The sequence below is a fragment of the Hypanus sabinus genome, chromosome X2 (assembly GCF_030144855.1).
Source record: "Hypanus sabinus isolate sHypSab1 chromosome X2, sHypSab1.hap1, whole genome shotgun sequence".
In the NCBI taxonomy this organism is placed as follows: Eukaryota; Metazoa; Chordata; class Chondrichthyes; order Myliobatiformes; family Dasyatidae; genus Hypanus; species Hypanus sabinus.
Genome location: NC_082739.1, coordinates 8301247 through 8315707, shown reverse-complemented (window position 1 = coordinate 8315707; position 14461 = coordinate 8301247). Strand labels below are relative to the sequence as shown.

General features: G+C 41.6%; 1 protein-coding gene across 17 annotated transcripts in view; it reads left to right on the top strand.

Annotated features, from left to right (window-relative positions):
* phldb1b (pleckstrin homology-like domain, family B, member 1b) overlaps positions 1-14461 on the top strand; it is a 394940-nt gene that overhangs the window by 306887 nt on the left and 73592 nt on the right. For 13 of the 17 annotated variants that reach the window (XR_009509084.1, XR_009509085.1, XM_059956924.1 and 10 more), the window contains 3 exons: positions 7467-7799; positions 10243-10386; positions 11292-11429. Coding sequence is in view for 15 of the 17 variants with exons in the window: in XM_059956924.1 (XP_059812907.1) it covers positions 7467-7799; positions 10243-10386; positions 11292-11429 (615 nt within the window). In the remaining 2 variants the exon portion in view is untranslated. The remainder of the gene's footprint in view (positions 1-7466; positions 7800-10242; positions 10387-11291; positions 11430-14461) is intronic. The other 4 variants (XM_059956920.1, XM_059956913.1, XM_059956925.1 and 1 more) reach the window with 1 other exon arrangement.

The window sequence follows — 14461 nt, the reverse complement described above, 5'->3', positions numbered from 1 at the left end:
CATTCAGAAATCTGATGGCAGAGGGGATGAAGCTGTTCCTAAAATGTTAAGTGTGTGTCTTCAGGCTCCTTTACCTCCTGCTTGATGGTAGCAAGGAGAAGAGGGCATGTCCTGGGTGATGGGGGTTTTAATGGTGGATGTTGCCTTTTTGAGGCATCATGTTTTGAACATCAGAATCAGAATCAGGTTTAATATTACCGGCATATGTTGTGAAATTTGTTAACTTAGTGGCAGCAGTACAGTGCAACACATTGTAATGTAGAAAGAAAAAAAAGTAAATCAATTGTAGTAAGTATATATGTGTATTAAATAGTTACATTAAAAATAGTGCAAAACAGAAATAATAAACAAAAGTATTGAGGTAGTGTTCAAGGGTTCAATGTCCATTTAGAAATCGACGGCAGAGGGGAAGAAGCCGTTCCTGAATCTGAGTGTGTCGTCGTCACACTGTAGCATCTAGACATGTCCTAGATGCTGGGAAGGCTAGTGCCCATGATGGAGCTGACAGTTTTTACAACTCTCTGCAGTCTTTTCTGATCCTTTGCGGTGCCCCCCGCCCCCCCCCCCCCATACCAGACAGTGATGCAACCAGTTAGAATGTTCTCCACAGTACATCTGTAGAAATTTAAATGTATCTTTGGTGGTATACCAATTCCTTTCAAAATCCAAATGAAATATAGCCACTCTTTGTAATTGTATCAATATCAATTTAAAGAGGGATTTGGATAGGTACATGGAGGAGAGGGGCTTGGATGGTTATGGGCTGAACACAGGCAAACTGAAACTAACAGAGGGATGCTGTGGCAGACACAGGACAGTTGAGCTGCAGGGCCTCTTTACTCTATGACTGTAATTGTCCTGCTGTTCTCTAATAATGTGTCACTGGATCTTTTACCTAGATTTTGTACTCGGGTTCATCGGAAGAGGTGTGAACCACTGCCACGAGCCATTCCTTCTTCCTGCTCCGCTGGCTAAAGTTTCTAATGTAACCACGCCTTAAACTCATAAAAGGTCTGCTTTTGAATGCAGGAGGCTAGTGTGAAAGCCAGGCTCAAGTTTAGAGGGAGGCACCTGACTTCTGCTGCTTGTTCTGATTGGTAGTGTCACGTGACTGTGGGGATAGAGAGGGCAGAAGCAGTAAAGGATCGTTAAATGTTTTGGCATGTTATGGGTGGGAATGATCAGGCAGGATACCTTGAACAGCATGTGTGTGGGAAAGGCTCTTTGAAGTGTTTGGATTTGAAATCTTCTTGCTACTAAATGGACCTACAGATTCACAATGTTCCGGGAGATGACCTCACCAATGGATCAGTTGTAAGTGCCTTGCGCTAGTTTGGGATGGCCTGAAACCTTTTCATTTAACTCTTAAACTGCTGAGCAATGTTGGTCAAATCTCGTATTCAAGTTAATTGCTCTTTGCATTGCTGGTATTGGTAAGTTAGTTATAGAGAAAGAATCCCTGGGAGGAGTCACCAGGAATATTTTATTTCATTAAATTTAAGAATTCGGATAAAGGAATAGAGCTATTCGTTTAGCAGTCTCACCAGGAGCTGAGATGCAACGCCAAGAAAATCGGGAGGTGAAGGAGTGTTTGTTGATCCCAAGTTAGGGTATAAATAGCTGACAGTTTGTAGGACGAAGGGAGCTGAGGGAGGTAGGAGGTCTCACAGATTTGAAGCACTGTGTAGAATAAATTTGGATCAGTGAGTGCTGATGACAGTGTGGTGAAGTGAAAGGAATCAGGAAGTTTATAGTTTTAGAAAGAACCAAAGTTCTGTTTGGAGAAAAATGATAAGAATGTTACAAACAAAGAAGGATTTGTCACAGTGAATGGATTCAGGAGTAAAGAGAAAATGGGCAAGAGTGAGGAGTTTTCTCCATCTATGCCACTCTAGAAAGGCGGAGAGAGACTGAGATGGAGGAAAGCCTCTCTGGATACAGCAAGCAGATATTAGCCTCACTCTGTATATTTCACAGTATCCTCCGTCTCTTTCCCAACATCCAAATAAGCACTCTGCTCCTTCCTGAAGGATTGTCTTGGAATATTTTATTATAGGTGGTTTACAAGGGAACTGTTACAGATTTGGTTCACTGAATGTTTTGCTACATGTATCTTAAATCCTATGTCTCTTCACTCTTGGGTTCTTTGTCCTACATTGGTTTCTGATCCTTACCTTTGTATTGAAATCTTGTCCTTGCCCCCACCCAGCTGGCTGTAAACAACTCAACAACCCTCTTATATCTCTGTGCTCTTCTAATTTTGTGTGCCTCTAATTTCCTTCACTTTCCTATTGACTGACTTCTATGGAAATCACTCTGACTGAATAACTGAACACCCCAGCTGCTTCTGTAAGTAGCACGGACCTGCTTTATTAGCAACATAAAGCATAGAACAGGCCCTTCAGCCCACGATGTTGTGCTGACCTTTTGACCTACTCTGAGATCAATCTTACCCTTCCCTCCTACTTAGCCCTCTATTTTTCTGTCATCATGTGCCTATCTAAGAGTTTCTTAAATGTTCCTAAGATATCTCATCATTGTTACTTTCTGTTTATATTAAAATTCCTTTGTGGTCTCCTGTTAAGTTCAGATTGATGATGCTCCCATGAGCACTCTGGAGATGATGCTGCTTAAATGGCTTGTTTGTGTATTGATCGATGACCGCTTCATTTTCAAATTACCAACCAGTTGTCAAAATACATGGAAACAACAGAGAAACTGGAAAATAAATGTTCACAACATCTGGACCATTGTTTGTTCATTCTAAATTTAAGTTCATGCAGAGAAGCTGAATAGTGACGCAGAAAATGGAAATTAAATGCAACCGATAATGTTCCCCTTGGAAAACATTCCCTTTGGTACAACATGTTCTTGAACAATTCTAGTCATTTTTCACTCTGTGATGGGGTATGTGTTATTCAGCAAGCTATTAGAATGCCGAGGAAATACAGCTGTCAGAGAGCACTGGCTAAGGACACGGAGAAGCTGCTGAAAAGTATTTACACACTAATAAAACAGAAAATGCTGGAAGTATTCAGCAGATCATGCATTCACTATGGAAAGAAAAACAATGTGTTTCAGGGCCAAACAGGGCCGAGGAGGAGTACCAGAGTTGAAATGTTAACTGGTTCTCCGGTTTCCCCCCACATGCCACAGACAGACAGGTTAGAGCTCGTGAGTTGTGGGCACACTGTGTTGGCACCGGAAGCGTGGCCACACTTGCGGGCTGCCCAACACACATTTCACTGTATGTTTCGACACACATGTGACTAGTGAAGCTCATCTTTCCAGACACTGCCCGATCCGTTCGGAACATCTCCAGCACCTTATTTTGTTGTTTTATTTTAGATTTCTTCCTTCGGCACTTTTTTTTTTGGACTTCCATTGTATTTACTCACTGTTGTAATCTGAATTCCATGCCAGGAATGGTAGTGGCATTGTAGCTTTAGGGTTATTTGTTGGTTTCAAAAGAAGACTGTGCAAAAGCATGAGAGAAATGTCTGCCAGAAAAAGCAGGATCGCCCGGTGACAAACCTATTATAATACTATTTCCCATTCCCATTCCAATATGTCAGTCCATGACCTCCTCCACTGTCGTGATGAGGCCACACTCGGGTTGGAGGAGCAACTCCTTATGGCTGGACAGCTTCCAACCTGATGGGATGAACATCGATTTCTCGAGCTTCCAGTAATTCCTCCCCCCACTTCACCATTCCCTATTCCCATTTCCCTCTCTCACCTTATCTTCTTACCTGCCCATCACCTCCCTCTGGTGCTCCTCCCCTTCCCTTCATTCCTTGGCCTTCTGTCCTCTCCTATCAGATTCCCCCTTCTCCAACCCTCTTTCACCAATTGACCTTCCAGCTCTTTACTTCACCACGTGCCCCTCTCCCAGTTTCACCCACCACTTTGTACTACTTCCTTCCCTTCCCCACCTTCTTTCTCTGACTTTGTTCCAGTCCTGATGAAGAGAGTCAGCCCAAAAAGTCGCCTATTTATTAATTTCTATAGATACTGCCTGGCTTGCTGAACTCCTCCAGCATTTTGTGTGTGTTGCTTGGGTTTCCAGTGTCTGCAGATTTTCTCTTGTTTGTACAAAAGTATAAGCCGTGATGGCTAAAGGGACGGAGAAGAGGGAATGGAGTCGAATTTACAGAATCCAAAACAAACTTAATAGACTGAATAGTATCCTGTGTTGATTATGCACATAGCGAACTTAATCTGTGTTTTTAATGATGTTGGTTTGAGAGGGGAATATTAGTTAAACCTAGTGGCCTTAACAAACCCACTGTAGGGGGTCCATGTCTCTGTATTCCCGTTTGCACAAATCACTTCAGCTGAAGTTTCTTCCTTTCACAATAAGATGCAGATTAAAGTCTGAAGATTAGCTTTATTTGTCACATGTACACTGAAACATCAAAACGCCCAGTGAAACGCATCACTTGCACCAGTGACCGACACACTCTGAATGTGCTGGTGGACGCCTGCAAGTGTCGCTGTTTTTCCAGTGCCAGCTTAGCGTGCCCACAACTTAATAATCCTCACCTCTACACCTTTGGAATGTGGGAGGAAGCCCACATGTTTAAGGGGAGAATGTACAAACTTCCAACAGAATTGAACCCTGGACTTACAGCTGGTGCTGTAAAACGTTACGCTAACTGCCATGATACCATGCCACCCTCACCAATCACAGATAATGTGGTGTTGGCAACCCCATACCATGTTAAGATTTTTATATAGAGTTACATAGGATGAGGAGTCAGCCAATCAGTCTGATTATAAGCTACCTCCCACCTACTACCTATCAACATATCTTTCTGTTCCTAATACATAATTGGGAGCAGAATTGGATCATTTGTCTCCTGAAATTTGTTATAGTTTCAACATAGCTAAGTTTCCACTTTCATTTATTGCTCTGTCCCTCTTCCCATCTTACAAAAGCCCGCCTGGTGTACAGCCTGTACGGAAGAGCAGCAGGCTGGGTTCGCTGGCTGCTTTAGGAATGCAGCCATCTGCTTGCTGCATGGGAACTCCGTTCATGGCCACACTTCCAACTTGCAAACTGCTTGGGTCATGAACAGTTCTTAGGATCAGCTTACATAAATTCTATTGTATTTTTTTATTTTCCTGTAAATGCCTGCAGGAAAATGAATCTCAAGGTAGTATATGATGACATAAACGTACTTTGGCAATAAGTTTACTTTGACTTTGGCTTTGATAGGAATGAAACCTTGTTGTAACCTGGGGAGGACCTATACCTCTGTAGCTGAAAACAATCAGTCACACTCTTGAATGTTCTCTCTACTGAGCAACTACAACCCTCAGGGGTGGAGAATTGAAAAGATTTGCAATTCTCTGAATGAAGTAATCTCTCCCTTTCTATCCCAAATGGCCAAAACTTTACACATTGGCATCTGCTCGAGTTCTGGATTTGAGACAGAATAAACAGCTTCTTAAAATCTACTCTGTTAAATCACGAAGAAATTTATGTATTACAGTGAGATCACCCCTCGTACATCTGAATTCCATATAATAAATGTCTGTTGTGCTTGTCAGAGTAATTTAATATTGATTATGTAAATAGTGTGGCCTCTCTCTGCATGGATATTATGGATAACTATACTCTTGTTACAGCTGAATCTATCTTCTGTGAGAGAATGTGTTGGAATTATCAAGTTCCAAGCTTGTCTATTCCAATGCATTCTTGCTGATGTTATTCAGCTCTTTGTGTATTTGAACTCATTCTAAACTCTGCTGTCCTGTCCTATCTCAAGAGCGCTCACTTGAGTTGAGTATGGTGTTCTCCTAAGGGGTTGTGTTTTGCTGAGTCCTCACAGGCTGATCCAAGATGTACATATTCTGTTGGCAGTGTTGGCATGAGGAAACGGTGTCTGTGGATAGTGCTGGGGTCTTTTGGTTGTTCACTCTCTCCCTCTGCAGCTGCCACCTCTTCTCTGTGGTACAGCAGAGGTTGTTACTCCCAATAAGTCCTATTCACTCATCAGTCTCACTGAGCTGCATTGAATTCTGGTGAGGGTTAAAATTCCCTTCATTGTTTCAAGCACCGTCTCTGGACTCACCCTGCCCACCTCTTTAACGTCCTCCAGCCCTAAAAGGTAGTTGTGCTCCTCCAATTCCCGTCTCATTCACATCCTTGGATTTGCTTGCTTCACCGTTGGCGGATGCACTTCCAACCGCCAAGCTGCTGAATTTTGGAATTTCCTTTCAAACCTCCCAAGACATTCCTTGTAGTTTATTTTTCTGACCAAGTCATTGGTCATTCATTCTAATATTGCCTTATAAGGGATGGTACCAAATCTGTTTGTTCAGGTTTCTGTTTTTGCGCCTTGGAATGTTTTGCCACGTGAAGTTCTATATACAGTAAATGTAAGTTATTGTTCATGTTTGTCTTCATCTTTTTTGACACTATAGGAAGTCAGTAATCATTGTATTTAATCCTCCTGAAATACGACCCAGAATTATCAGTCACAAACAATACTCTCAACCCCTCAATGTATGCCCATTGAAAAGCCTCCTGACGTCTTTAATGCCGTGGCTGCAATGATGATTGAAATTGTATTTCTCAAAGCTAATTGAGTCTTTTGAAGATGTATATAGCAGATCAGATAAGATGGAACCAGTGGATTTGATCAGGTGTCACTCAAAGATTGCCATGGGCTTGCATTTATATATTGACTCAAATAGGGATTGGTTAAAGGGCAGAAAACAGTAGGAATAAATGCATCACTTTCATGTTGGTTTTCAACTATTTTTAATCCATATTAATACTTCGTATTGAAATACTAATGCAGAAAGCTAGATGAGAAAATGAGCTGTTTGGGGAAATAGTTACCGTAAATGAGTGGGTAAGAAGGTAGATTTTGGAGTATGATGTGGAAAATGTAAGATAACCCATTTGCAGTTAGAATAACACATCAAAGAGTTTATTGAATAGGAGGAAGCCAGTTGATTGTGACACAGTAGGAAATCTACCAATTATGAAGGCAACCAACATTTTTAGGGGAGTTGAGATAACTTTGCTGCATGTATATGGGATTTTGATGATACTGTGTGCACAACTTAGGGCTTCACTGTTAGGGAAAAGATATAAATGCCTTTGTGTCCATGCAAAAGAGAAAGTTAGTCCTGTTTGCCATCATTTGGGTCATAACCTTGTAAATCTTTCTAATCCATGTACCTGTCCAAGTGTCTTTAAGACTGCTGTAATTCATGGGCATTCTGTACTCCAAAACAGAATGGATATTGAGTTGTTGAATATACTCAAGTTTGTGATCAATATATTTTTGGGCATTAAAGGCCTCAAGGGATATGTGGATTAGTGGACAAGGCACAAGATAGTGAAATAAGCTCAAGGGGCTGTGCATTCCTGCTTCTACAACTTACGTTTAGGTGTAATATTTTTGGGTGAATGACGTATTTCTGAACCCCAATTCTTTATCTCTCAGGAGCGTCAGAGACTTGAAACCATCCTGAACTTGTGTGCCGAATACACAAAAACTGATTCACCCACCAGCCCTGATATGGGAAAGGTGGACCAGGCCAGCGAGCAGTTGCAACTCGAAGAGCAGAGACTGTTCCCCAGCTCAGTGGAGCCTGCCCCGACTACAGCCAGCAGAGGAACCTCCATGGACAGATGCACCGGAGGTAAAGTCTACAGTGAGCCCAGCCCAGCACAGCCATTGGAGCCGACCATGCAGAAACCACGAGACGGTCTGGAGCGATCGGATGAGGAGAACCTTAAGGAAGAGTGCAGCAGCACAGAGAGCACACACCATGAGGTAGGTTTGGCACGAGCCAGTTTTTTGCTCCTTAAAAAAAGATGTGCCAAGAAATTCCTCCCTAATCCACACTAGTAAACATAATAATTACAGAGTCTCAGAAAGTGTTCAGTGTGGGAAAACAGTATTCAACAGACAAGTACATGCTACCCCATTTTGTCCTAAACCTTACTATCTCACTGGAAACCTACACTTTCTTTCCTTATCTACATCCTTTTTAAGTATCTCAGACAGATCTGCATCGATCACGACCCCAGCGGGGTTTGCCAGATTTAACCACTCACTGCACACAGAAAGCTTTCTTCAAATTTATTGTGTTTCTTTTGCCTATCACCTTCATTCAACATCTCCTGTTTCTTGACTTTTCCAGTGGGCATTGTTTCAATCTGGACTTTATGATTTTAAACACCCTTTTACGCCTGATATTCCAAGATGATTAATTCATGTTTCCCACATCTATTAACACAACTAAAGTCCTTCTAAAGTCCCTTGAATATTTCAGTAATCTCCTCTGCACACTTTCTAATGCCTTTACATCTTCCCTCGTGGCTCCAGAATTGGCCATAATGCTACAGTTGTAGCAGAAGTAGGGCTTTATGCAAGCTTATCTTGACATCGAGCATTATATTAGCAATCTGTCTGCAAGATTTGATTCTATTGACTTCAGTACAGCTGAATTTAGATTTGAGGGATAATGCATAGTCATTGTTGTATAGGGCATTTAGCACTGCTAACTCAGGCAATGAGTTTTCACAGGAACAATATTTTTTCTTTACAGGGGATTGTGGGTGAAGCTAAGTAGGACAATTTCCACACCTGCGACGTTTATTAATCACTTATAAACGTTAGGTTTTCCAAACCTAAGACATTTATAAAGTGATTAAGATTTGAGTAAACCACCATTAAAACCTCTCCCACTTTCTATCTGTTGCATTGCGCAACAGGTACAATATACAGTAAATGCAGAGCAAATCTCCCTTCCGCTCTGTTCACATCTTAGTCAAATATTGTGGATCTAGACTGGGAGAAGGCCAGCAAGAATACCTGAATGGTGTATTTATGCATGGGGTGTGGTGGTTATGGTGGTGTGTTTGCACATGTACGTGCTTTGAGGACCATACGAAAACTGGAGAGTTGTATATCCTGCGGATATAATCGTTCCAGGCTTGTATAAGATAATGGAAGCTGGGCTGACTTGTTTAAAGACCATCAATACCCACTATATTGTGTTCCTGGCAATATGCCGAAGCGTCAGGATCATTAATGATGTATAGAAGGCATTCTTGTACGCCAAGATGCAAAAGGAGTCTGGCTATTCAAAGAATATGAGGAGAGGGTGGCAAATCATATCTGGGTAGCCTCCAGACTGACAATATGAACATTGATTTCCCTAATTTCCAGTAATTTCTTCCCCCTCCCCTTCCCTCTTTTTCCATTCCCATTCTGGCTCCCCTCTTCTTTTCTCCTTACCTGCCAAACACCTGTCTCCTGTGCCCCTCCTCTTCCATTGTTCACTGACCTCACATAACAGATTTCTTCTTCTTCAGCCCTTTATCTCTTTTACCAATCACCTCCCAGCTTCTTAGTTTATCCGCCCTCCCCCACACATCCACCTTCCCCCTCATCTGGTCTCACCTATCAGCTGCCAGCTTGTACTCCTCCTCCTCCACCACTTTTTTTCTGGCTTCTTCCGCCGTCCATTCCAGTCCTGAAGAAGGGTCTTGGCCTGAACTATTGACCACTTATTCCTCTCCACAGATGCTGCCTGACTTGCTGAGTTCCTCCAGCATTTTATGTGTGTTGTGCTGTTCGCTCTCTTGCAGATGGAGTTAGAAAAAGGGTTCACTGCCATGAATAGTTATATAATTAGGCCTTTCCAGCCACGCAGCCCAGCAGTCCCTGGTTTAGAGCTTATCCTTATCACGAGACAATTTGCAATGACCAATTAACTAACCTTTCAGCCAGTAGATCTTTGGACAGTTGGAGGAAAGTGGTGCACCTGGAGGAAACCCACACAGTCACAGAGAGAACAGACAGCTCCTTACAGCCAGTGCTGGGAATTGAACCAGGGTTGCTGCTACTGTAAAGCGCTTTGTTAACCACTAGGCTACTGTGCTACCCTAACTAGAGTCATTAAATAGTAACTGTTTACAGTGGCAGAAATTTGGTCAACAGAAAATGCAAATTTAAAGAGTTTAACGGGAAAATATGACCAAGTCTTTTGTTAATATCTGGGAAGAATTAAAAAGAAAATTGGATAACTACTTGAAGTGAAATATTTACAGGAGTATGGGAAAAGAACACTATTGACAGTGGTAAAACTGCTGGCAGAGGCATGAATGCATTGAATTACCTCCTGTGTTATATCAGGCAAACCACTGGATCCTTTGATTTCTCTATTTTTGTCTTCCTTTTTCATTCTTTAATATGTTTTAATTTTAAGCAGCATGAAGATTCAGCGGGTGGTCAGTCAGCTCAGCAGGTGGCGTACCTGGAGGAGGAGAGGGTGAGAGTTCTCACCAACGTGGATGAACTGAAGCAAAGAATCAAGGAGTTGGATCAACAACTTGAGGAGTCCACACGTGAGGTAGAAATTTGCTCTAGCTATGGGTTTACCTTTAATTTGCAAACTGTCAACTACATTTTTAGAAAATTGATTCTCATTGGGCTGCTAACTTCAATTGGACTTGTTCCCAGACGTTTAACAGATGGTATGGTAGTGTAGTGGTCAGCGTAACACTATTACAGTGCCAACAACTCAGGTTCTATTTCCATTGCTGTCTGTAAGGAGTTTGTATGTTCTCCCCGTGACCAGCAGCAGTGAGGGAGGGATTGGGAGATAGCATTGAACACTCGCTCGCCTTCTGCATTTTCCCTGATGTTTCAATCTTCCTTGCTGTTTTAATCAGCAAGAACTTCCACTCTTTATCCTGATTCTTATCTTCTTTACAACAGCAACTGCATTTGAAGCCTGGAATGTTGTGTCATGCTTTACACACTCAGTGCTCACTTTATTAGGTACTTCCTGTGCCTTCCTGTCAGGTTGAACCAATCTGGCCATTCTCTTCTGACCTCTCTCATTAATAAAGGCACTTTTGCCCATGAACTGCTGCTCAATTGATGACTTTTGGTTTTCGCACCATACCCTCTCAACTCCAAAGGCTGTTGTGTGTGAAAATCCCAGAAGATCAGCAGTTTCTGAGATACTCAAACCACCCTGTCTGACACCAACAATTATTCCACGGTCAAAGTCACTTACATCACATTTCTTCCCCATTCTGAAGTTTGGTCTGAACAACAACTGAACCTCTTGACCATGTCTGCATGCTTTTATGCACTGAGTTGCTGCCGCATGATTGGCTGATCAGATATTTGCATTAACGAGCAGGTGGACAGGTGAACCTAATGAAGTGGCCACTGAGTGTAAGTGCAGGGCATTTTTTACTTTGAAACATACACTTTGCAAGTGTTCTTCTGCAATGTTGTCTGCAGGCGGAGATGGAGCGAGCTCTGCTTCAGGGAGAGCGAGAGTCTGAAGTTGCCCAGATCCATCAGGAGCAGGAGATCATCAGCCAGTTGGAGGAGAAGCTTTCTGAGCTAGAGCACAACATACAGAGAGAAAAAGACAAGGTACTTACTGTCAGTCCCACCTCTGTATTCTTCTAATGTTCCTTTCTTCAAAAGGACGAGCAGTCGTGGTCTATTTAGTGTGAGCTGGCTGCTTTCTCTTTATACTGCATGCACCTGGTGAACTGTTAGGAAGATGTCGCACAGGATTGGACCATAATTGCATTATGTTTGGTCACCACAGCCTTGCTATTCTGTTCAGAGAAGTGACACTGTTTCCTTTGGTTACTTTCCTTACAACTCTATGGGTTATGGCATAGTTTATAATTGGGGCCTGGTGGCTATATTCTTAGCCAACCCCCAGCCACACCAGTCTCCTAACATGCTTGGGCAGGGGTTGAAGTGTGATGGGTGTAGGCTTTTAATTGCAGATAAGTTCTTAACAACAATTCTTTGGTAAGATTAAAATTGGAATTATCTTTATATCTGGGCATGGGACCTTTTCAAGTAGATAAAGCTCTTACTAGTCCTGATGAAGAGTCTCGGCCTGAAACTTAGACTATTTCCCTCCATAGATGCTGCCTGACCTGCTGAGTTCCTCCAGCATTTTGTATGTGTTACTCTGGATTTTCAGCATCTGCAGAATCTCGTCTTTAATGTAGATGTTATGCCATATTTGATTTGAGATTCATTAGTTCCTGTGAATAATTTCAGCAATAGCTTCCCTGTAAAAGAGAGGATGCTAATAAACCCACAAGATCGACAGATAACAAGGCCAAGGACAGAAACAGTGAGGCCAGTTGTTAAATGAAGTTCTTGGGGAGATCATTGGCCAAACCATCGCAGAGTTTAGGGGGAGGGAGTGTCTAAGGATTAGTTCACAATGATCACTGCTAGAAAATACATGAATACCACTGCAAGGATGGAATCAGATGCCACTGTAGCAGGCCAGTGGTTAGGTAATATGCCAGCATTTACCCCCTGGGTTAAGTGAATTTGCGAATGATTCTGTAGCAGTGAGGCCTAGTCCTTACTTATTGCTGTTGAAGAATGGGTAAATACCCTGGCCTAAAACAGTTCGTCAGCTTGAATATTTCTGTTGACCTCCCATTATCTACCGACACAGGTTCCTGGTTTTATCTTTTTTATTTATTTTGAGATACAGTGTGGAACAGGCTTTTCCGGCCCAACGAGCCGTGCTGCCTGGCAACCCAAATGTTTAACCCTCGCCTAATCACAAGACAAGTTACAATGCCCAGTTAGTCTACTAACCAGTACATCTACTAACAGTGTGCGATGAAACTGGAGCACCCAGAGAAAACCCACATGGTCACTTGGAGAACATACAAACTCCTCATAGATGGTGCCAGAACTGAACTCCAAACTCCAGTGCCTCGAGGTGTAACAGTGTCATGCTAATGGCTGCACTACCACGGCACCCTATTATATCACTAGCTATGCTGAATAAGTCAAATGACTGAAACTCTTCAGCAAAAGGCTTAAATAAATTAGCTGTATATAGCTGATATGACACGTGGAAGGTTTTTGAATTTACTTCATGAATACGCAATAAATAAAGGCCTCAAAGTAGCTTGAAATAAATTTGGTTAAAATAAGCCAAAGAAACTCCATTTACTGTTGGCAATAAAACTCCATCAGTTGGTAAAATGCTCTCTGGTTGTCTCTTGTTTAAGCAAACTACACAGGGTTCCAAAATAGACAGAGTGAGAGCGTTTGGATGCACTGACTCTCCGTCTATATCACACAAAGCATCCAAACGCACTAATTTTTTCCCATCAGTTCCTCTCATGTTCCATCCCTAACGTTAGGAAAGTGATCATTTGCAGTGGCCAACGAAACTCTTTGGGATGTGGCTTGAAACTGAAGCAGAGGAACCAGTCAATGGGAAACTTTTAAAAATCAAAGGAATATTTAATTCATCCAGCTTCACAAACATCAATGTTTAAAATGGACTAGCTTAAAGGCAATGGCTTCTCTGAAAGGTGCAATGAAAATTGGTTGCAAGGATTGCCTGTCCTGTCATTTTCTTTAAGACTGACCACAATAATCAAAAATATGCTTAATTGTTGTAAATATATAAATTGCTGCAATGGAAATCTAAATCTGTGATAAATTTTAAACCACTTGCATTGAGCTCTGAACCAAAAACTTTAAATATTTCATCAAAAACTGTAAAGCAGAAGAGCAGTTGAATTAAAGAAAACACTGACATCCCAAAGTTTTCAACTTGGGTTAAAACTTAGCAGTATTGTAGGTGTTAACTTAAAAATAGAGTACAGCACTAGTGACTTCCACAATGCTGAAGTTAGAAACGGAATAGCTTTCATGACAGGGTAGTATAACAATACAATAGGTTTCTGCCATCCCCTGACAGAAGAAATTATTCCCCAGATAGGTCCTGATAGTTCCTGCTCTCATTTTAAAAATCTTTGCCCTTATTCTGGACCCTTCACAAAGAAAACAATTTATTTTCAATCTGCTGTAGGGAGACATTCTAACAGTGGGATATTCCAAAACTAATGCTATAAATGCTGGAGGTTTATTCATACTTCAATAATCTCACAAGAAGCTTCTTCATGTAGATTGCTGAGAATATGGAAATGCCTGCCAATGGGTGCAGTGCAGGTAATTAGCTAAGCAGATATGTTAATGGATATGCAGTAAGAAGTATATAGAAATGGAGAGAAAAACAATCCAAAACATTCTACAATCTACTCTGTCACAGAACCAGAATAAAAGTTTGACAAGCATCAAATGGACAACTCGTTTCTAGTTGTTATAATATCAATATGGTAAGATATGCTTGAATTAATTGAGAATTGATTGCTTCCTTCAAGATAATGTTTGTGTATGAAATGATTGTTCACCTAGTCTACAGTGATGGATGATTTGTGGTGGGTTAGTCTCTTTCTCTCTGTCTCTCTTTCTCTTCCCCTTTCTACCTTCACCCCTCTTTTTACATCCAGGCTTTTACGTGTTGTGAAGCCTTGTGTTTCTAATATCCTGTAAAACAAATTGATTCCTAAGACTTTCTCCAAAAGATGACTAGATTTTGTGTTGTCCCATCTTAAAAT